This window comes from Aplysia californica, unplaced genomic scaffold (assembly GCF_000002075.1).
Source record: "Aplysia californica isolate F4 #8 unplaced genomic scaffold, AplCal3.0 scaffold00377, whole genome shotgun sequence".
In the NCBI taxonomy this organism is placed as follows: domain Eukaryota; kingdom Metazoa; phylum Mollusca; class Gastropoda; order Aplysiida; family Aplysiidae; genus Aplysia; species Aplysia californica.
This window is the reverse complement of record NW_004797647.1, coordinates 279,657-304,008: the sequence shown is the minus strand read 5'-3', so window position 1 is coordinate 304,008 and position 24,352 is coordinate 279,657. Positions and strand designations below refer to the sequence as shown.

At 38.7% G+C, this 24,352-nt stretch overlaps 1 protein-coding gene across 1 annotated transcript in view; it reads right to left on the bottom strand.

Annotated features, from left to right (window-relative positions):
• Window positions 1–294: 294 nt before the first annotated feature.
• Window positions 295–24,352, bottom strand: part of LOC101851060 (poly [ADP-ribose] polymerase tankyrase) — a gene marked incomplete in the record, with an annotated part of 82,071 nt that continues 58,013 nt past the window's right edge. Inside the window, 19 exon segments of the mRNA XM_013085456.2 lie at window positions 295–2,301; window positions 4,386–4,518; window positions 5,838–5,918; window positions 6,720–6,916; window positions 7,296–7,403; window positions 7,876–8,053; window positions 8,896–8,995; window positions 10,551–10,675; window positions 12,799–12,943; window positions 13,557–13,726; window positions 14,229–14,334; window positions 15,282–15,457; window positions 15,860–16,122; window positions 17,593–17,782; window positions 19,391–19,453; window positions 20,255–20,399; window positions 21,475–21,591; window positions 23,538–23,643; window positions 24,041–24,158. Coding sequence (XP_012940910.1) covers window positions 2,177–2,301; window positions 4,386–4,518; window positions 5,838–5,918; window positions 6,720–6,916; window positions 7,296–7,403; window positions 7,876–8,053; window positions 8,896–8,995; window positions 10,551–10,675; window positions 12,799–12,943; window positions 13,557–13,726; window positions 14,229–14,334; window positions 15,282–15,457; window positions 15,860–16,122; window positions 17,593–17,782; window positions 19,391–19,453; window positions 20,255–20,399; window positions 21,475–21,591; window positions 23,538–23,643; window positions 24,041–24,158 — 2,646 coding nt within the window.

Below are 24,352 nucleotides of genomic sequence, written 5' to 3'. Positions count from 1 at the left end.
GAGTCTTGAGAGTGGGTGGTTGGGGGGTACTCCGGTGTGCTTTTCCTTCTTTCCTATCAAACATCTATCGTCCTTATCTCTCCTTCTTTTCTGTGTATGTTACTCTGTAGTAACATCATTAATCTCCAACACTATTTTGTGTTGCAAGTCAAGTGAAATTTACTTGAACTAAAACATTCTTGAGACCTATCTGAATCTGTTGAGGTGAGGACCCGTGATAGGCCTATGTCCCTGGACGAATTGTTTTAGGATCCATTCTGCTCTCAGGAGGCCTATTTAAAGGATTCAAAGAGCTTTTTTTTTTTCCATTTGATCGTCATCTCTTTGCATTGACAACAAACTATTTGTTGCATTTTTTTACAAATAAAATATGACCTTGACCTCCTCCTCCTTACTTCCCTAATCTTTATGCAGCTTACGTAGTTACATTCAAGTCAGTCACAAAGGATTTGCAATAACAACTAATACAGAAACATGAATTAGTCTAACTAGAAGAAAAAATGTAAAAAATATATTTAAAAAGCCTTATTTCAGTCAAACAAATTTTCAAGCCTCATATGACAAAAAAACAAATACAAAATTCTCCAAAGCGCATATCCCCCACAGTTATAAAACTAATCATGGAACATACCACACAAATCTGATAAGTTAAACCATCATAAAATGTGAATGTTATTTATGAAAACAAAAAGTCATAATATGGCAAATGACCGAAATATCACAGGAAATATACGAAAACAAAAACCAAGTCTTGTTCAGTTTTTTGCTGATACCATAACAGTCAAACAGCACGCAACAAGACGAGGTAACAGGTATGAGCCTTTCACATTCAAAAGAGGCTATAGTATAGTGCTTATAAATAATGGTAAATACCACAGCCAGTAAAAGAGCATCCCGACCAAAATATCATAGAAACAACAAAAACAAAGATGGACTTTTGTCTAGTTTTTATAGAAAAATAACATGTAATGAGACAAGCAAACAGATATAACTTTTCACGATAAAAAAAAAATATACCAGCACATGCAAATACTATTCAATACCATCTGCTCGAGAGAGAAAACTCTAGAAAAACAAAACTGCATTGGGAAATTAATGTAGCATAGTATGACGACACACACAGTATTCCTACACCGAGTCACGGTTTACATTTTGCAGACACGGTACATCGGATTTTTTCTAACCGAAAACGCTCGACTACTTGACGAAGCTGTAGGATCGAACATTTTGTTTTGTCTAACATTTTGGCCAGCAAACGTTTGTGCACCTGGCCAACGGAAAAAGGTCTTCGCGCATGACCAACTAACATGGGGGCCAGTCTTCAGTGAGCTAACAAGTGAGAGGACGTGAGTCAAGTTATCTCGACGTGGACTACAAGATTGGGGGGGCCCCCTTTCATCGACAGATGACATCGACAAGGCAAGAAAACCTTTCAAGGAAAATCTTACAAAGCAGTACCTCCAGAAAAGACGTAAAGGTTTTTCTCTCTGGTGCAGTACATCGTTCTGATCATCGTCGTCGCTTTCATCGTTTAGCGCTGCACGGCTGATTCATTATTCCACCCTTACAAAATTTTATTCTTGGTAAAATTATTCACAAATGTATACAAATGTTTCAATTTTTAAACTTTCTTGGGGGGTTAAGTGTTTTACAGCGCTTGCAACTGCATACGGTGGTATGAGTGCGCAATTTTTTAAACACCGGTCTCTCATACTCCAAGAGTAAAAAGTATTCATTAGAGTACAGGAGAAATTTGAAAGAGTGCGGGGAGGGTTTATCAAGGCGTAAAATACATAATAATTATATTGTACCTACTTTATTAATTTTCCCCCATCGCTGAAACGTAACCTCTGAAATGTTCAACGGAATACCGCATGTGTATATATATTTCTACATATTTTGCAAACTCCACGATGATTTTTTAAGTCTTTGATTCAACCCAATAGCGAAAATAATCGAGAGTATTGAACAAATAAAATGAAGGCTGTATTTGCTGCCACCCAGTGTGTCTAATTTCTCAAACACACATCAGTTTGTTGACACCCTTCACAGATGTCTCCGATATCTACCCACAGATCTACGTCATGAGACAAACACAATCAAATAAGAATTTGTGAAACTACGTGAAATTTCAATTTCTATGAAAAATGGTGTTCACGGGAAAAGAATTTCTGTCTCACTTATACTGAATGAGATAGCGAATACAGACTTGAGCTGGGTCTTTGACAATGTACTCGGTGTTGTCTGATGAATAGTCGAAGTAGTTGGAGGTAGTTCCTCGTTTTTCTGGAATCTTCACTCCTGTGTGATTAGAAAACAAGAACAAAGAGAGGATTACTCAGGGGCTGGACTCATTTCATCTGCTCAACGTAATTGTTTGTTTTAGTAGAGGTTTTACGGCACTCACAACTGCATAAGGTCATATGAGCGTCAGAAGATTAAAGGTGTTACAAGAAGGTAACAAACATAAAAAAGAAGAAGGGGAGATAAGGACGATAGATGTTTGATAGGAAAGAAGAAGCAAACCACAAGAGAGCACCCGCAAACCACCCACGCTCAACGTAAGATTCTGTCATACGTCACTTTTTAAAAAGGCATACTGCAAAGTCTTCCACTAAGCAGTCAATGTGTACATTCCGAAAAGAGCAAATACTGACATCTGTGATTTGAAAGGTTAAAGAACAAATCACTTTTATGGTGTCATTGTATCCTAGAGGCAACCAGATTTGTTGGTGGCGGTTACGAACTTGAGTTTAGTTTTAGTTTTGGTAAGAGCTTTACAGCACTTGCAACACAAATAAGTCAGACAAGTGCCAAAGATTTGAGGTGTTACAAATAGAGAGTAGTAACACACAAAGAAAAGAAGGAGGAGATATAACGATGAAAGATGTTTGAAAGGAAAGACGGAGAAAACGACTTCAAATCGCCCACCAGCAACAACCATCCAACCTAAGAACACAAAAGTTTGATGGTTGAAGGTTCAGTTCATGAGAAGTCATAAATTTTCTTGTCCTTCCCAGAGTGTATTTCCTTCCAGCTAAGTGGCCTGAGAGAGAAACAAAATTTCCACCTAAAAAGTAACAAACTTTGTGTCTATTATGACTGCCTTTACCTTCAACATGAGCGAACTGGAAATGAAAAATAGTAGTGAAATATTCTGTGCAGATGTCTCTTTGAAATCATAAACCTTAAATAATAATAAGCAAAGTAGAGAAAATGCTCATCAAATTTAGATAAGCCACAAACACCTCATAATAAAAAAGTATTAAGGTAAGCACACATTTCCAACTGACAGATAGATAGACACGACACAAAAACATACAGACAGACACAAAGACATACTAACAGATGCGCAGGCTTTAAGTCCAAAAGAGATATAAAATGAAAAGAAAGGAAGAATAGACTGAGTGACGAATGAATACACAAACTAACAGAAGGATGGAAAGACGGATATATAGACAGGTTGATCAGGGTGTGAATGAACAATAGAAAAATATGGCATTCATAGTTGCTGCACTCGGTAATACACTTCTAAAACACCAGCATAAACTCCAGAAGTATTCAAATGACCTTCAATTTTTGGGGTCATAAACATAGGAGCGCGCTCATATGGCCTTAGCAGTTGCGAGCGCCGTAAAGCCCTATACTACTACTATAAACAGAGGTTTGAACACCGCAATAAACAATGGAAAAACAGTAAAGAAATTGCAAACAAATCTAGTCATCAGCAATCTTATTGAAAATGATGGAGTGAGAAATGTTACCAAAGGTTAGACATTGCGGTACGATGGTCAGTCAGTTGTTGAAAAGAGAGCTTGCTGTCTTTACATAAACCAAAATTCTATATTGCCAGAGCAATGGTAGGGGGCTCTCATGGCCTAGAGGTTAAGGTGTTCGCCTCTCATTCACAGGTCCCGGGTTTGAATCCGGGTAGCGATGGAAAAATGTTATTCTCTAAAATTGTCTCCTTTCACCTCCTTCCATGCTCTCTAGCAATGTTCTGCTGTCTACTTCCATCTCCATTTTCTGCCCCCACCCCCTCACCTCCTTTTCCCCCGCCCTATTCTGGGTCACACCCCTGATCTTCTGGTGGGAAAGATCTACACCTAGACTTCTCTTACAAGGGCAAAAAAATCTTGGAGGGCCCATGTGCAAGTTGCACACATTAAAGATTCCTTGGTGGTCTAAAATCTATAAGAGTAGGCTTCAGCCGCCACCCGAGCAAAATTCAAAATTTCCTACCAACTGAAAATGTTTAATGTGTCCTGCGCGCTCTTATGACCTTATGCAGTTGCGAGCGCCATAAAGCACTTACAACAACAAAAAAGAGCAATGGTGATTCATAAATAAGTATTCAGGTCAATACGTAACAGACCGCTTCTCACCTGATCTGAGAAAGAACCAGTTCTCTGCACACGAGTATCCTACAGCTATGACGCTGTCAGACTTGGCCATAGCATCCTCCTGGTCTTCAGCAGATTTCTTGTTGTCAAACGTATGGACCTCACCAAGTTCCACCTGCAGCAAAACAAAGGAGAGGCCAACACGATAAAGAAGTTCATTTGGACATATATATTCATTCCAAGACCAGTTTCATTAGAAGAGAGGCCAACACAATAAAGTATTTGGACATATTCATTCATTCCAAGCCCAGTTTCATTTGAAGTGTATTTATAACAATACATGTAAAAATGCAGCAAACATGGAATGGTACATGTTACATTTCTGTCAGGTTGAAATGCATTCCCTTAAATCCCTGCTATTATTTCAATTCAGGTAAAAAAACCTACACAGAAGATAGATAAAGAAGCAATCCAGTTAACTAAAATCATTAACAACAACAGCAAAAACTACACTGCTGTAAGCTGACAAAATTTTAATGTCTTTTTTTCTTCACAGTAGTTTCGAGAAGAAGAGGTTTCAGCTTAACCATTTAAAAATAAAGTTATTCCGAAATTTGAATTATAATTTATTAAAAACTAGTCTGTTTCACTTAGATTTTTTCACACATGTAGGGTAACTCATCAGGTTTTCGATTTAGCAAATAAAAAATTATGGCGTCAAAATGAAAAAAGGCGTTTTGTCAGGTTACAGCAGTACAGTGATGCCAACTGTAGCAAATCTTTAATAAAACCAACAACAGCATCAGATACCCTGTCATTATCACCTGCATTAACATTAACGTTGTCCGTTAGAAAAACATAATTGGGTTCTTGAATATATCTTAAGCATAGTAAGTGTATAAAAAATAAATCTAAAAACAACATTATAAACAGGATAAAAAAACAGCACTAAAAATAAAGTCTAGCACGCACATAACGTTCTTATTTCTAAACCCACACTTAATGGGGTGCCTTCAGAAGTTCAAGACTTAGTGGGATGAACAGAAGGCTATGGAATCAACCATTGCTTGGAACCGTCAGCATCTACTCACTTCGAGATGTGCTTCTTCAGGGGACGGAGCGCTTATGGGGATGCCCCTTGTGCAGTGATGTCGGTCCTTCACACAAGTAACAAGTAACAAGTAAGAAAACCAGCAACAACGTCTCTATACATTCGGTATACACTGCCGTGCCAAGGCACACCAACATATCAGCAAAAATTATTAACTTTACATTTCCGTTAAATGGACGCCTATACCTATTCTGCATCTTGTGTCAAAGGCAAGAAGACGTATCTGCACTACAAAGAGGATATTTCACTATGGCAAACAGACGTAACTGAAGGGCCATACCCATATTTCCAATGGCAGCGCGACGTAACTCAAAATCATAAAAAGTGCAGATACGCCACTCTGCCTTGGCACAGTAGTACAGAAAAACTATTTATGAACGCACCTCACAAAGCAGCATGAAGTTTGTTGTAGCCCGTGCAACGTAGCCCTTGCTCTTCACAAACTGGTCACTAAAGTAGATGCCCTGAAACAAAAACATGAAAGATACATCTAAGAAACTTGTCAAATAACAGATAGCCTACAGATATATGACACCAACACAAACAATACAAGTCTATATGCAGTAAAAATTATCCAAGACGGCCTCAAACTGTTGAAGAGGAAAAAAAAGCTTGTCCTAGGAAGATAAAAGAGGTTGTATAATTATAATAATAATTTGTCCATCAATGTCCGGCAAAGAGCATTTAATACAAAATCAGGCAAGCGACAACTTTGACTTAATTTTAAAAGTAGCCAGAACACTCATCTATTTATCAGCTAATTTGTGATCGAAACATCAGTGATCAGATTCTATTATTACCATCTCCATAAATATATGCGTGTCATAAGGTTTTTACCAACTAGATAATCAAGGGTGACTACAGATCTTATCCATGATGTGATGACAATCTTTTTGTAACCACAGAGCATTTTTATATCTCTTTTATCCAACAAGTAGACTCATTCTTTTTCACATTGTCAGTTGTCAACCATAACCATGCTATTTATATCCAAATGTGTATCTATATGTGTAGGCCTACTGATTTATATTTTTATGTCCATATTCCTACCTGTTTATCGTTACAGTGGCTTTTTATTGAGGTACCAGTATGCTTAATTGTGTGCAAGTTTTGTGGTTGACTTATTTATAAAAACTCTTCTCGGTTGTTCATGTGTCTGCCCTACCTATCGCTCTGTAATGCACACTGAGCATCTCATCGAGATGAAAAAGGGCAGTATCAATGAAATCTTGTATTATTTTGTCATTATCAGTTGTACATTGTACCTTTCCAAACCTCCAACCGGTTTTTCTTGCTTCCGCGGGAGCCACCAGAAGGCCACGCCTCAAGATACTCAACAGGTTTGAGTTGCTCGTTCCATGCCACAAAAAGCGTCGATTTTGCGGTTCTTTCGCCCGGAAACGCTCATCTTCTCCTTCACGGGCAACTTTGTAGATAGCTTGCACTGTTGAATTCCCTTTGTCTGTATTGATGGATCATGAGGGAGAATATTTTTTTAGTGAAATAAAATTCTTACTACATTTAACTTCCCCTTTTTTTTTATATTCCCAATGTACATTGTGAATGACTGTAGCTTGCTGTTGCAAGAAAGGAGATGTAAAAAAAACAATTATCTTTGACAAAAAAAACCCATAGGTATTGCAAATTTATCCACAAAATGAAAAAAAATACGGGAATAATTTGTTCACAAAATAAAACTGACACAATAGCTTTATGAAGCAAACAAACTAAAGAATGAGCAAGCAATGCTATGAATAGTAAGTATATTGAAATTCCAATTCTATCCAGATGAATAGCAGCAAAACAGAAGGTTGGATATGAGTGATTGCTGTAAAACTCACCACTGAACCAAATGTAGCACAGAATCCTTTCCATCATGGGGTCATCTGAAGAAAGAAGCTCCAGCTTGCAGTCCAGACAGCGATACACGTAGTCAACTGGATTGTAGACTGTTCCGAGCGGGGAAAAAAAATTGAGCATTAATAATGCATCAACTGAAAAATTTTTGTTTTCGTAAGAGTTTTACGGTACTTGCAACACAATAAGGTCATAGAAGTGCCGAAAAATAGATGTGTTACAAGAGAGTAACAACTGAAAATTTAAAGTTCACAGGATAACTTGACAAATAAACATAATACAGTAGTTCAGTAGAGCCTGCTCTAACAGCAACCTGCCCTACAAAGTTTTATCTAACATTTTTGGGCATTTTGAGTTACTAAGATCATGATGAGGTCAGCAACCAAATATTCTATCTACTCTATAAAAATCGTGAGATTATTCCGAGTCGTTAACAATATATTCAAAGAACTGCATTTGAAAAAGCTTGACATGTTGTGAAATTCAAACTTTTTTACGTCAAATTTCTCAAAACTACACACTGAGCAGATAGAAATTTTTAATTCTCAGGTAGCCAGTAGGTACCTTTCCTGTTCGCCATGGCCCCCAGAAGCATCTTGCAGGCGACCTCATAGTCCAGCAGGTTACTGAGGTTCTGGATCTGCTGCATCAGACGCTGGCGCTGGTCAAGGGGGCGGAGCTTCTCGCAAGAGAAATTTTTTTGCGGCACAACGTGGAAGTATTCATTGCTAAGTGTATCAATCTGTGAGACAGAGAAACATAATGAAGACTCCATGAAGCAAGAAGGTTCACATCAATTATGTAATAATGTCCACAAACGATTTGGGAACAATGCCTGTGTAGAGGACTATTTACAAGCATTAGCCACTAACTTGTTAAGTGTTAGAGCATTTTCTGATATTACCCAAATGGGGAAAAACAAATAATAGAATTTCAGCTGGAAAAGAATTGTAGCAGCATGCTCAAAATTGCTTTTAACATTGATCGAGAGTCAGTCTTACCTTCCGTTCATTTATTAAATAAAGAAACAGAAGATCAGACGAATGAAAAAAAACTTTTACGAAAAGTACTGTAATGAGAGCAGAAAGTAAATCTGATTGAAACTGTGCTGAGAAATATATATATATATGTCATGAGACAGTGAAATCAGCCATTCGTCAATTTTTGGGCATGTGAAGTTATTGGTATTATCTGAAAGCTTATTTACTTGCCTTGCTTGCAATAAAAACAATACTCATCCATGTTGTACAGAAGTCGATATATTTGCGATTGAAAGAGGAGGGGTCGCCTGGTTTCATTGGTAAAATTAGTGAGAAAATGGCCGCCAAAGTTTGGTAAGTTCAATAGCTTGAGAGTCCTTTTAATTTGAAAAATTACACATTTTATACTTTTAATCAACATTTTCAGTAAAATTCACACGTAAATGTGTCTTTACATAGACATAAAAGGAGTTGAGCCAAAAAAAAAAAAAATTCAATAAAAATTGCCACACTGGCAGAAAATTGCCTTTTTCTTCACTGTCCCTATTTTGACGAGCGCCTGATTTCACCACAATGCCTCACAAATGACTTGGTAAGTCCATACCTTTTCTAAATGTTCTTTGTACTTGGCTTTCTCCTCTGGGTCTACCTCATCGTGTCGGTTATGACTTTTTCTGTACTTCTCCACTTGGTCAACAAGTTTCCTGAAAGAAAAAAAATTTGTCCACCATAATTATTTTACAAAATAGGAAACAGAAAATATGGAATCACACTTGAACCTGCTCTCATGGCCACTGGTCCAAGACAATCACTTGTCCAAACAACCACTTCAAATTTCACCCGTAGCATTCTTTCTATATAACAACACTGCCCTTGGCGCTCATATGACCTTATGCAGTTGCGAGCGCCCTAAAACCTCTACTAAAACTAACTGACACTGCCCTAGACATATACAAACTTATATAATTATGTGAGGTGTGCTGACAAAATGAGTTACTTCTAGCTATCCACAAATGGAGATATTGACCAAAAATCAACACTAGGGTCAAATTTGTAGATTTTCTATTGATGCCATATTCTTTAACTATAACAAGCCTATAATTATTATAGATTATAGATAGTAAAAACTTCACCTATGAGTGCGATTTATCTATCCGAGACTTAACTCATTTTTCCAGCACGCTTCACATATATTTATTTCCCAAGCCTTTTCCCCCTTGTGTTTTTACTGTTCTATTTATGTAGAGTGTTTCATGTAAGCAATACAAGAGGGGATAACATAACAGTCAAACCAGCTCTAGTGGCCACCTAAACAATTTATTATTTTATTATTTTTTAAATTATAGTAGAGGGTTTTACTGCGCTCCAAACTGCATAAGGTCGTATGAGTGCCAAGGGGTGGGTGTCAACAGAGAAGTCTTTACAGGGAATCAGACTTACTCTGCTCACCTCTCTAGCTTCAACAGCACAAGGTCTGCTTCGACTATCAAGGCACCCCGGAAATAGCAGGTCACAAGAGAGTGACAAACATACAAAAGAAGTAGAGGAAAATGACAATAGTAAGGATTAGGAAAGAAAAAGCAGCAGTTCCCTGTTGTAGATCAGGCACAGTTATGAGCGTGACATGAATCAGCCCATTTACAATTCTACTGAGCTTGAACGAGAAATGTTCCCCCCTTTGGGAATGGCCTAAAGACACTACAGTCAGTAGTCAGTGGCACTGCCCTGGGAGGTCCACCTAAACAAGACGATCCCCTGTACAAAAAGTCACTTCCCACTTCCCTACCTTGCCATTTGTTTTGTTTTTCTACATTATAATCACACTGTGTAAGACACCCACCTCTCTCAGACTTTCTTTACATTATAATCACACCGTGTAAGACACACACCTCTCTCAAATGGCCACTTTTCCCCTCGGCAATAGAAGGCTGTCTTGGACAATTTCGACTGTACGTATTTGATTAAAGAATCGAAGACAAAAACAGCAACACTTCGCCACCTCAGAATTACAAAGTTCTATCTGCTCAGTACCTAGTTTTGAGAAACTTGACGTCAAAGATTTTGAGTTTCACATCACGTCAAGCGTTTTCAAATGCATTTCTTTGAATATCCCTATAACGGCTCCGAATAACCCAACAATTTTAATCGACCAGATAGACAATTTGGTTTCTGACGTCATGGTCTTAATAACTCAAAACAGCCAAAAATGTCATATAGAACTTTGTCATTCTAAGGTAGCGAAATAACAAATGAACTCACTCTATTTCCTCCAGGATGCGTTTCCCTTGCATCAGTCTCTCTTTGTTGAGCTGGCCAAAAGGCAGGCAGTCGGTGCTCAGTCCGCGGGTGGCTTTCATAGACAGCTGCATTTTCTTTGGGTTCATCTGAGGTGCAGATTGTTCAAATGAAAGCATTACTTTAGAAAATGTGCTAGAACTGGTAGCCTACAGTTGAACCTGCTCTAAAAACAGCCACCTGTCCAAGACAAAGACTTCTACAAACAACCATTTCCCACCCTTGAGTTTTTTTCTATATGTTTCACGACGTGGTGGAATCAGGCGCTCATCAATTTTTGAGCATGTGGAGTGCTAGGTATAATCTTAAAGACTGTTCAGTTGTCTTGCTTTCCGTGAAAAAAAATACCGAGTCAAGATATTTGAGATTGGAGGAAGTGGGGATTGCCTGGTTTTGTTATATCCATAGCTTCAGAGTCCATGGAAACTGAAAATTTATGGGTTTTTTGGTGCCTTTAATTAACGTTTTTCAGTAAAATCCGCACAGAAAAGTGTTCTTAACACAGCCAGCAGTACAAAATACCCTATCAGGACACCCAGCCAAGAGAGCGACTGCAACGGACTTCTCGGGCCAGGTACCCGGAACAGATCATTTTCAACAGCGCGTTATTGCCACAGGTGACTGCAAAGTGTTAAATAGACTTAAAAGGTGTTGAAAATTTTACAAAAATTTACAAATCAATAAAAATTGCCAAACTTGTGGAAAAATGCCAACTTCTTCAATGTCATTATTTTGACGAGCGCCTGACTTCACCACAATGCCTCACATATAATAATGACACTGTTCAAGACATCCATCTGTCTAAGACAACAACGTTTCTCCTTCACAATGGGTGGCCACCCCGAACAACTGCCACTGAACAAGCAAACCTGCTCTAACGGCCACCTGTATAAAACAATCACATGTACAAACAGCCACTTCGCATTTCCCCCCTTGAGTTTTTTGTTTTAATGTGAGGCAGCGTGGTGGAATCAGGCTCTCGTCAATTTTTGGGCATGAAGAGTAATTGGTATCATCTTAAAGCTTGCTCACTTGTCTTTATTTGGATAGAAAAAAATATCCATTTATCTTGAATATAAATTGAGATGTTTGAGAAAGAAGGAGGTGGGGGTCACCTGTTGTCAGAGGTAAAATTAGAGAGAAAATGGCCGCCAAAGATTAATTATTTCCTTAGCTTAAGAGTTCGTGGTAACTGAAAATTTACATTTTTTGTGCCTTTAATCAACGTTTTTCAGAAAAATCCACACAGAAAAGTGTTCCTTAAATGGACATAAAAGGTGTTGAGCCAAAAAACAAAAATTCCATAAAAATTCACAAACCTGCAGAGAAAAAGCAAGTTTCTTCATTTTGATTATTTTGACGAGAGCCTAATTCCACCACGCTGCCTCACAAATATTATAATGACCCTGTGTGAGACATCCACCGGTCTAAGACAGTCTCACTTTTCTCCTCGACAGTGGGTGGCCTGCTTGGAGAATTTTGACAATATTTGCAACAAATAGGAAAGTGACATTCATTCATGATAGCATGTTCTGAAAGTGAATATCTCAAGACAGTGAAGAATATCTCGGTTCTCAGTGGGCAGGTTTGAAATTTGATGAATTCGGATTTCTGTTTTATTATAATGAATCTATGACTTCTCGAAAATGTTTACTTTCAATTGTGATAATGACATCAGAAAAAGTATGAACTGTTATGATACAAGAAAAATGCAGCATGTTCATGTCAAACAGAATTGTCACATTTACTTTCTGGTCAATGGTAGAAGATTGTGTAACTATCTACCGTAGTTGAAACAGGTAGACAGGCAGGCAGGCAGGCAGGCAGGCAGGCAGGCAGGCAGGCAGGCAGGCAGGCAGGCAGGCAGGCAGGCAGGCAGGCAGGCAGGCAGGCAGGCAGGCAGGCAGGCAGGCAGACAGAGAGAGAGAGAGAGAGAGAGAGAGAGAGAGAGAGAGAGAGAGAGAGAGAGAGAGAGAGAGAGAGAGAGAGAGAGAGAGAGAGAGAGAGAGAGAGATGGGGGGAGAGGGAGGAAGAAAGAAAGAGAGACAGACAGATAAGATAAGAAATATTCCCATCTGCAGATACACTGATCATCATCAGACACTGATGGATGAACTACTTTCACAAACAACTTCACTAATGAAAGCAGTAGCTTCCATTCTCTTATGAACACAATTCTCACTTAACAAAACAAAAGAACAGAACTGTTTACCATGGTTTTGATGACAAAGTGCAGTTGGTTGGGCAGCACAGACTTGCAGCTGCTTTCTAAAGTGATGTCCACATCTTTCTGGGCGGGTGGTGCTTTCCTTGCTACATCTTCCACTAAGCGATACTTTCTGGGCTTCTGTTCAAAGCTGGAGTGCAAAAAGATCAATAGAAAAATAAGTATTCAGAAAGTTGTTACATAGAGCTTGAGAAAAAGCAAATTATGTTAACTGGAAAAAGAGTACTGATGAATAGTTTTGTTGCTGGGTTTGGGGAGGTGGGGGGTGGGGGAGTAGGTTATTTGGATTTTTTTCCTTTAATAAATTTATCTTTTTGGAAGGCAAGTGCATAAAATTAAAATAAATATCTTTAACCGTTTTGCTGTTGAATGCTTTTAAAAAATAGTTCTTGATCTCGTTTAACCATATTTTTCTAGCTTAGCTAAACTTGTGATTTTATACAGCAATTTCTCAAAAGACAAATGTTAAATAGGGTATAATTTCACATACATATAAACATAGAATCAAATAAAAGGATAATCAGCGTGCAAACTTCATGATCATTCTATTACCCTGAGCAATTTTTCCTATATGCAACTTTGGTTTTCTCTACAACATCTACCTTTCCTTCTTCTAATCTTCCCATCATCGCTGAAAGCTTTCAACAGACATACCCAAAATGAGAAAATGAACTGACTCACCCACACATGTTTTAACCAACTCATGTACATGCTCATTCACGAGAGAAAAAGCTTGAACTTACTTTTTGACTTCTGGCCACGTGTTGCCCGTTTTCTCTCGGAAGATCTTCATGAACTCTTTGACTGCAGTCTCTCTGTCTGTGAAGGGAGTGTGCTGGAACTGTCCAGAATCCTCGATGCGGCCCCAGCGGGTGAAGAGAACGTACAGTTTCTTACCGGGCTGAAATACCAACTGCAAGAAAAAAAGAAAACTGCTGAAACGTCTAAATATGTTTGTTAATGTTACTACTAAGCATAGCATAAAGCGGTATGTTTTGGGGGGGGGGGGGTTTATTGAACATCTTTTCTAGTCATTTAAACACTTATTTCTGTGTGGATTTTACTGAAAAATGTCAATCAAGAGAGCACAAAAATGAGAATTTGCAGTTTTGATGGGCACTCAAGCTTTAGAAGCCACTAAACTTTCATGGCTTTTTTCTCTCTGTTTTTACCTCTGAGACCAGGCACCCACTACCCCTTGACTTACAAACATATCAACTTCTATTCAACATAGGTGTGTATTTTTTTCATCAAAAGCAAGACGAATGAACAAGCTTTAAGATTACACTATTAACGCCATATGCCCAAAACTTGTCCAGCAACAGATTCCACCGCGTCGTGACACAATTATTTTTGTTCCCATTTCATACAAAACAATACAACAAAAAGTGTAACTGCATTCACAGCGAGTTTACCTGAAGCTGGTAAAAGTTATACAAGCCCCACTCTCCTCTGTTGACGTCCACTTTGGTCAAGAGAACATCATAGTACATGTCCAGTTCTTCGTCTTTCACCAATTCCCTGCAATAGAACAGCCTCAAAGACTTTATTTAAAATACAGGCGAAACTGTCAAAGACAGCCATCTGTTGCCCAGGAGAAAAATAGCAGTATTAGACAGGTATGTGATCGAACAGTGTCATTATAATATCAAAAATGCTCATGGGAGGAAATGGGAAGTGGCCGTTTGTACGGGTGATTGACTAATACAGGTGGCCGTCAGAGCAGGTTCGACTGTAAAAGGACTTTATCCTCATCAAAACGGTTCTGCGTGTACACACAAAAGTGAACAATAAAACTCAGCACGAGTGCTTACCAACAAGAACTGACCCTTCTCAGCTTTTTTATCTCACTGAAGACGTTCTGTTTTGGGACACTTCAAAAAAGAAACATAACTTCACTTTTCGTACAGATTTTTCAAATCTGTTTTCCTTATCTGAAACTTTAAAAAGTAGGCAACAAGATGCATACTATAAAATATGCAAGTTCGAGTTTCTGCCTTGAATATGAGGTTTTGACCTGTGTCCCAGTCTTGTCTTTGGTCTGCTGCTGATGAGGACATGTGTGTCTGCTATGTCCTTCAAGAGTTCACTGAGATGTCTGCATGACATGGCAATTGTTGACTTGTCAATTAGGCTTAAATAGAACATTAATGAAAAGAGGGGTCTTGCAGTGTCTGGGAAAGAAATAAAACACTAAAATACGGTCGTTCAAAAAAAAAAGCAGGCAATAAGAACATTGTCTCCCTGTCTTTTATAAGAGTTTTACAGCGCTCGCAACTGCATAAGATCATATGGGAGAGGTGTCTCTCTTTGTACAAAAAGACAAAAAGCTTGTCACATGTCTACTCTGCTTCATTAAATATATATATAATGTGAACAACAAACATTCTTTAAAACGCTGAAACTGGAAATATTAGCCAACCCACAACAATTGCAAGATCAGGTATGAGTCAAATCATGTCACTTACCCATTTGTAACATTGCAGTTCTCATCAATTTCATGAACGTATTTGTCTTCGACGACCATCTGTGAGGAGTCAAATCGTTGGAGGACTTTGTCTGCAGCTTCCATGAAGTCGGTCAGTTTTTCCTTGCTGGGAGGGACCCCGTCAGTCACTTTGAAGTCTCTCTTATACTGCACCTTCTGTGTTTCCATAGAGAAGACAAACAACATATGTGTTATCTAGGGCAGAGGTTAATAACCTAGATGGAATTACTAAACCATACAAGTTTCATATGCAATAATAATAATAGATAGCATCTGTATAGCACAAATCTCGGCTCAACAGCAGGCTATGCGCTTCACAAGCATGTGTCTTTTGTGACTGCCAGCACATTTTTCTTCTTTTTTTTTTTTTACAGCAAAGTAAAAGGCTAGTTGCATTTTGGCACAGCTCTGAGTTACGCCATTTTGCCATCGCAGTGACGGTATGTCTCAATTCACTTCCCCTCAGTCACTATTTAAAGCACCGAGATCGAATATATAAAGTTTAAATAGATATAAGTTACGGTATAGGTTATGCACACAAAAAAAAGACTGGCTCACCATAGTCTTAGAGGGAAGCTCGTACAGAGATCTCAGACGACAGGCTACTTTCACGGCCCCAGACTTCAGGGCCAAGTCAAACGGTGTCTGCCCTTGTCTGTCAAATGTCTGTTTGGCTCCAGCTTTAATCAAAACAAAGGCGATTTCCTCGTTGTCATAGGTGCCTTCAGGTTTGGGTCTCGCCACCAAGTGCAAGGCTGTCTGATTCTCTTTGTTTTTCACATCCAACTTGACTTGGCTGGTTTTCTTGACAGGCAAGAAATCTGGAGCAAAGAGATAGGAAGCATCACAAGATGAGAGATGTGTGAGCAAAAGGTAAAACTTTCATGTGTCATGTACACTCTCATTCAATCCATGTGATGTCAAGGGACATGACTCTTATCTTTACTGTGGGGACAAGATAATTAAGGGAGTGGCACGCCCTTGGATGACGTCACAAGGTGCCGCTGGAACATAGGGGGTGATCGTCTAAGAGGCTCACTGAGAGATTCAGTCGCAGACAGGACAGGGACAAGGCAACATCTATCTTGGACGGGGGCTCCCTGACAGACCCGACTGATCGGACCGCTAGGTAACTTTACAAAGCCATCCTTTGACAGTAAGCTCACTCCTTCAATAAGCATTTTGTTCAGGTACCTGAGAAAAGACTCATACTCCGAAGTCATTATCAGATTCTATTACTGGACGATAAACTGATGATATTTAATCATTTTTCTGTCAGCCTGCATCCTACATCATCATCATCATTGCCTTTCTCACCCTGCACCAGGGTATAGGCCACGGACAAACACCTTCCACCTTTCTCTATCCTGGGCTAGCCTCTTGATGTTATTCCATGTCTTCCCACTTTTCTCTACATTGATTTCTGTGATTCTTCGGGTCAGAAGAGTCCTTTCGGCTTTGTCCGCTGTCCTTCATTGTTCCTGCTGATGCAGAAGCTCCTCCGTCTCCCAAGATCGAAAAATAAAAAGCTGTGTTTGTCCGTGTTTCTGTAACTTACTGTTTTTTACTGGGTTGGGTAGTTGGCCCTCCGCAAACTGGCACTTTTCGGGCGACCAGACCTATGCACTTTTAGTCGCCTCTTACGACACACAGTATCACGGCAGGTGTATTCTTTGCTCCCCCGTAGTAAAACTATGGGGTCCCCCACCAGCAAGGGCGCTGCATCCTACACCCATGACTAATTAATAGTTTGCTGCTGTATGGCTTTGTCAGTGGGTGTCCCCTTGGGCCATAGCATTCTCAATGTAGGTCTACTTCACTTTTTATCTTGACAGATAAAATTGGTATCAATGCCTTCAGTAACAAAATCACACTCAATCAGGCTATTCCATGCAATAAAAATGAGTTTGCAGAAGAAAAGTAGGTAAACAGTCAGAAAAGCAGTAAAAAAAACCCTGTAACAAGAGTCCTTGTTTTCCCTGTCATTTCAGACATTTTTCAAAAGTCTGAAACCACTTCCACAGAAGCACAATAAATAAGAAGTCTCACTTTTAATATTTCCTTTTTGAAAGCGTACTAAAATCACATCATATGTAGGTCACTCCCTGCACAAAATAATAGCAGTTCCTTAACTTTGCCTCTCTAAACACACTGATGTACCGGTATGCTAAATAAGAGTCACGTGTAAAAAATATCAACAACTGCAGAAAAGAATCTGTAGTTGTCAAGAAAATTGTGAATATATAGTACTATATAAAATAATCTACAGGTATAAATCAGTAATTAATTACCTTCTCCAGCTGACGATGTAGCACTGGTCTCGTCCTCATCTTCCACATCCATTTCTTCCTCTTCTTCTTCACTTTCATCATCAGACGCCTCGTTGTCCACAGACACAATGTTGAAAACAGAAGGGTTCAGTTTCTTTCCTCCTTTTTTTGGCTCTGCAGCTGGCGTTTCATGTTCTTTGAGTCCAGTAAACTGTCAGAGAGGGGAAAAATAAACTTTAAAAATCACAACCCAGTATTTTAGAAAGCATTAAGTGTCAAATAGGAATAACAATAATGATGGCTAGCATTTGTATCTGTGAGGAGAATGTCAAAGACACGCAACATTTAAGTGCCTGAATGGAGATCTGTACCACGAACCTCGAACCGCTACTGCAAGACAATACCCAGCCCGAACCAGATGTGTTATGGACCCAACCGAAAGAGGTTGTCACATACCTGACTGCATGCAGCAGGCTGCCACCCTCCAGAGGAGACCAGCCGTAGAAGAAGAAGAATGTCAAAGAAGGAACGCTTCTGCTGAGAGCTGGCTCTGCTTTAGTTTTAATTTTAGTAGAGGTTTTATGCATACGGTCATATATATGAGAGCCAGAAGATTATAGGTGTTACAAGAGAGTAACAAACATAAAATAGAAGAAGGGGAGATAAGGACGATAGTTGTTTGATAGGAAAGAAAAAGCAAACCACACCAGAGCACCCGTCAACCACCCACACTGGCTCTGCGTTTAGTGATACTTCTTAATTAGCAGAAAGCACGCAAGATTCATTACTGACTGTGAATTAAGTCTTCACACATATGAAACTCAGTGGCTTCAGTGTGGCTTCTTCATCAAATTTTTTAACAGACTGAAAAAAAAACAACCCCACAATCAATCTAAATATTTTCCTCAAATGTCTGCATATAAGCAGGCAGCATGGTTAAGTCAGCATTTTTCTAAAGCAATCATTTTGATCCTTTTATATTTTTTTTTTTTTTAAAACATAATTAAGTTATTTTTTTAAAAGAAAACAGCCAAAATAGTTCATCATCATGCTGACAGAAATGTTTAAATTACCGGTACCAAAGATGCAGTTGTTTCTATGAGAGCAAAAATGAACACAGAGGTAACATTTTAAGTAAACCTTTGGAACTCAAGACATATCATGGGGGCTCTCTTGATCTAGTGGTTAAGGTGTTCGACTCTCATTCAATAGGTCTCGGGTTCAAATCGGGACAGCAACGGAAAAATTTTTTCTCTACAGTGTTCTCCTTTCACCTCCTTTCCTGCTCTCTAACAATGTTCTGTCGTCTTCTTTTGTCTCCACTTTCTGCCCCACCCCTTCACCTCTTTTGCCCCCTCCTCTAGACTCCTGACTCTTTCTCCAGCCTTTCTACTGCTAATCCTTGGGCCCTTCTTACTGCTGTCTTTCAGCCACACGTTTCATCTTATGGTAGGTAAGATCTAACACCTAACCTTCTCAGATATGGGCAAAAATTATCGGAGGTCCCGTGTGCTAGCTGCGCACGTTAAAGATCCCTTGGTGGTCCAAAATCAATAAGAGTAGGCTTCGGCCGCCATCAGGGCAAAATTCAAAATTAATTCCTACCAAACTAACAATGTTTAATGTGTCCCACGCGTTCATATGACCTTATGCAGCTGTGAGTGCCGTAAAAAAAAGACATATGCACTCAACTTCAAAGTACCTTTTCCAATGTCCCATAACAGCATGTTTTTAATACTACTGCATACCAGAGCAACATTGGATACTTTTTCTAGTCTTGAGCAAATACATAGCAGCAGCCTTTTATTCTACTACTCACATTTTTTGGGCACTTTGGATCGTATTCATAGTTCAGCAACTGCTTCACATGGTTCTTGAGATTCTGTTCCACAGCACATCAAGGCATCAGTATCCAAGGTGAGATGGACGGACAGAATAAATGGGATACAAGAGAGGAAAGGAAGAGATGTTGTTAATAAATTGAGACGACTAGCGTAAACAGCAATCTACGAGCTATTTTTTCTATTTTTCTTTGGTTTGATGAGGGCACTGCTGAGCAGACTTGCAGTAAAATACAACTGATCTTCATTCGATTAATCCTCCCATCCAACTGAGAATCAGCTTTGAAAAAGGATCTCCTGTATAGAAGGGTCCTGATGTCCCAAAAGACTTCTCCAATAGTCAATTAATCATTATGAACCTATTCATTAATTGGACCTAAATGGTCTAAATAGATCGTGCCACTGAAAGTTGTGGAGCTCTGGATATGAAAGGTTAAGAAAATCTATGTACACACATTTAAATTCAGGGCAAACGAGGCAGGGGAAGGCCCAGAACAACATACTTGGGGAACCTAAACAAATAGGTAATGGGGAAAGATCAGGGAAACGTGGCTTTTTTTAGAGCAAAGGAATGAATGGAGAACCAAGATCGCCGATGTCTGTCGCAGACCTGGCACCGGATGATGATGATATATATATAACAATAAAGTTTCTTTCTGTGAACTAACAAATACTTTCCAAACAAAAATTTTCTATGCACTTGCAAGAAAATATTAAACATATGAGAAGTGAATGTATTTGTACTGCACTGTTTCTGCAGTTCAGCATAATATAGAGCAACAAAATCCCAAAATAGATCATTAACATCCTAAAAGAACCAGAAGCAGGCTAACTATACGCACCAAAACCACAGCGTGCATGAGAGGAGTCAGATTGTTTCCGTCTGATAGGTTTGGATCCGCCCCAAACTGAAGGAAATTGTGAGAAATGTCAAAATCCTCGATATGAATGGATAGGATCAAGGCCGTTATCTTGTGGTCACGGTAGCTGTAAAAAAATAGCCCACATGATTATGAAGGATATGTAGATGTGAATTTGTAAACTTATTGAAGAAATAAAAGAACAAAGTACAAAAAAATAAGTAAAGAAATTTACAATATGTGAAAGTAAGGCAAGCTTATTTTTCCGAGTTGATATTAATCATATTCATACAATCTCAGTCATAAATAGAACAGCAAAAAGATCACAGAACTCTGGCTCTTTCGGTGAGTTATCTAATTTTCGGCACTTATATGACCTATTTGTGTTTCAAGCACTGTAAAACTCTTGCAAAAACCAAAATTATGAAGACATTATGAATACCATTGCTACTCACTGCGAGAGGTGATACTACTTCACAGATGCTAGGCTGATGATGATGATCCTCATGATGTCAAAATTTTGATTTTACGTAAATTATAAAATCAGCAATCATGAAAAAAAACAAAAACATTTTTGTTCCAGGCTACAAGAATTAAGTTATTTTACATAAGGTCATGTCATAATTAAGAGACTTTTTAAGTCACAGACCCGGACTCCTGTGGTCGAGAGGTTACGGTGTTTGCCTCTCATTCTATAGGTCCTGGGTACAAATCCGGAGAGCAACGGAAAAGTTTCTTCCCTAAAATTGTCTCTTTTCACCTCCTTTCCTGCTCACTAACGTTCTTTCGTCTGCTTTCGTCTCCACTTTCTGCCTCCACCCCCTCACCTCCTCTGCCCCCTCCTTTGGACTCCTGACATTTTCTGCAGCCTTTCCACTGTTTCTCCTTGGCTCCTTCTTACTGCTGTCTTACAGCCACACGCCTGGTCATACAGTAGGTAAGATCTAACATCTAGCCTTCCCAGATACGGGTGAAAAATCTCGAAGTTTCCGTCTGCAAGTTGCGCAAGTTAAAGATCCCTTGGTGGTCCAAAAATCGATAGGAGTATGCTTCAACCGTCACCTGCGCAAAATTCAAAATTTCTTACCAAACAGAAAATCTTTAATGTGTTCCGCGTGCTCATATGACCATACGCCATAAAACACTTACCCCCCAAAAAAAACAGTCACAAACAAAATAAAAATCCCAAGTGAAATTTTCACCTCATCCAGTAGTTTGGGTCCACAGTTTTGTTGTGTCGAATCCACTGCTCTCCAACAGGCAAGTCAAAGTGTTGGTTGACATTCAGTTTTTTGCCTATGAGTCTCTCAATGAAGGACCTGAACAGAAAGATTTACAAAACATAATGAAAGAGAGAAACATTCGGGGCAATTAGCACTTAAGATCTGCTATTGGATTACCTTAGTTATTTTTCATTTTTAGATTTTTTAAAAACAGATTAACTTACACACAAGCAAACCTGTCATTTCTAAAACAGGAACAATGACCTAAAATATGACACCATACTGAAAAGAAATTGTGACGGGGGAAAAAACTAGGGAAAATTCAAGATTCAAATCTCTTCAACATATCCAACTTCTGTTTTCAGGCTATAATATGTGAGGCAGTGTGGTGGAATCAGGCTCTCGTCAAAATAATAAAAGTGAAGAAACCTGCATTTTTCCGCAGGTTTGTGAATTTTTATCAATTTTTTTGTTTTTTGGCTCAACACCTTTCATGCCCATTAAAGAACTCATTTCTATGTGGATTTTCTGAAAAACATTGATTAAAGGCACAGGCTCTAAAGCTATGGAAATAACTAATCTTTGGCGGCTATTTTCTCACTAATTTTCCCTCTGAAAACAGGTGACCCCCCACCTCCTTCAATTGCAAATATCTCGACTTAGTATTCAAGATAGATGAATACTTTTTTCATCCAAATAAGACAGGTGAACAAGCTTTAGGATGATACCAATAACTCTACATGCACAAAAGTTGACGAGAGCCTGATTCCACCACACTGCCTCACATATGTTGTTATCGATCCAGCAACAGCTGGGCTCTTGCCCTTCTGTCCAGGGCCATGTAGAGATAAGTGCAAGTTTGCTGCAGGTGCAGGTGCTGTAATGTTCCATAGAGTGTGTTATCAATGTTAGGTCTTGGAGGGAGAAGTGCAGCTCTGATGTCATTTTTAGGGCTGTACTTTGGAAAAGGTGATGATCCAGTCTCATATGCATAGTCACAAAAAGGACAAATTGGGGGAAGTTCTTGTTTTATCCTGTTCAAGTGGAAGTTGAGCTGTATAGTTCTCTGGTTATAAAAACAAGCATCTAGACCACAGTAGACAACTTTCTTACTTAAAATTTAGAGATTTACACCTTATATTATGGAAATCAAGGAAAATAAAAGCACAAGCGTTTCTCTTTACCACACATTCTCCAAAAACCATAAAAAACCAGAGAAGGTCCCCAAAATGTTGTCACAAACTTGACTTTAAAAAATGCAATCATTAAGAGAGGGGGGCTACACCCAAAGGCTATCTTGCTTATTTGCAGGGTCAAATTTTACCAAATTTCATGCATATTACAAGCGTAGTAAGGAGTCTTAAAATCCGCAATCAAATTTGAGAAAAAAGTTTCGTTTCCATGGCTACGACAGCCATATTGAATTTTATTGACATGTCTTACGCAATGAATACCGCACTTATTTTTCAAGGAAATGGATTGGTTTTTTTGCATGGATGTTAACAAACATTAGATCTACAAATTTGTCCATTGAATTTTTCCTAAACAAATGAAAAGATTTTTTATGAATTTTTTCATGATGTAGTATTCAAGTTTGGAAAAAATCCGTAAAAATCCACACTCCAGATACCACCACCAAAAATCTATTTCATATATCAAAATTTCAACAGACAAGTCTTTAGTATTACATCTTCTCTTCATTTTGTGAAAATTTCATGAAGACTGGATGAAAAAGGGTGGAAGTTATTTTTAAAAAGTATATAGAAAGACCGCGTTTTGAGAAAACAGGCGATAAAGAAAAATAAAAGATTGACTTTATGAGGAAATAGTCTTGACAAACTTGCCCGGTATGGGAAAAAATAAGACTTCAAGGGGTTCTAACTCTATGAAATAGTTGAAGGAAAGTATGAAGAAGCTAAATATGCCTATAACTCAAAATCCATAGTTTTCAGCCGAATCAGGACTTTTAACGAAGTTCATGTTGAACAATTCCTGCCAGACAGAGGCAACAAAAACACTACGTTTAAAGGATTCCTGATTACCAAGTGTTTGAGTCAATTCCTTTGGAATAGGATCTCCACAGTGCAGCAGCAAGATAGCCTCGTCCAAATCCATCCGTGTATTTCACCTTGTAGCCCCCACTCTTTTCTGTAATGGAAAAATGAATATTTTAGTAGGGGGATTTTTTTTCTGTTTCAAATTCAATCTTAACAAGCTTTATTATTATTATTTCTAATTCGTACAGTTCTAAGAAAAAATCTAGTCTTACAGATTTGTAGCTGTCTTTGGAACTTCATTGGGGTGAATAAAATACAAACGAAATGTTGACCAGCCCTGAAATCTAACGCAGAAAAGCAGATGGAAATGAAGAATACTTTACCATATACACTTTTCCTTTTCTTCATGCATTTTAACACAAAGACATAACCTTGTTAAAAAAAATAAAATCATCTTCTTTGGTAATCTTAGAAATGAGTAGAGTTGCACCTCTCCTAACAAATACAGGTGAATAGCCAAACTCAAAATAAGACAATCTTTTTTTCACCTGCGAGGAAGTCAGCGAGGTTAAAATGCCGATTGAGCACAGCATACAGGATAGGTGAACAGCGGTAGTCATCTGGGACATCAACAGGCACACCCGAGTTGATCAAAACCTCGGCAATCTGTACACATCATGAATATGACAATGACAATCTTTATTCATTTCACAGGGAGAATTTTGTCTTGGTCGTTTACAATGGCAGTACATGTTACAAAGGTTAGGTGCCTTCAGGCATATGCAAGACAGGACATCTCTCTCTCTCTCTCTCTCTCCCTCCCTCTCCCTCTCTCTCTCTCTCTCTCTCTCTCTCTCTCT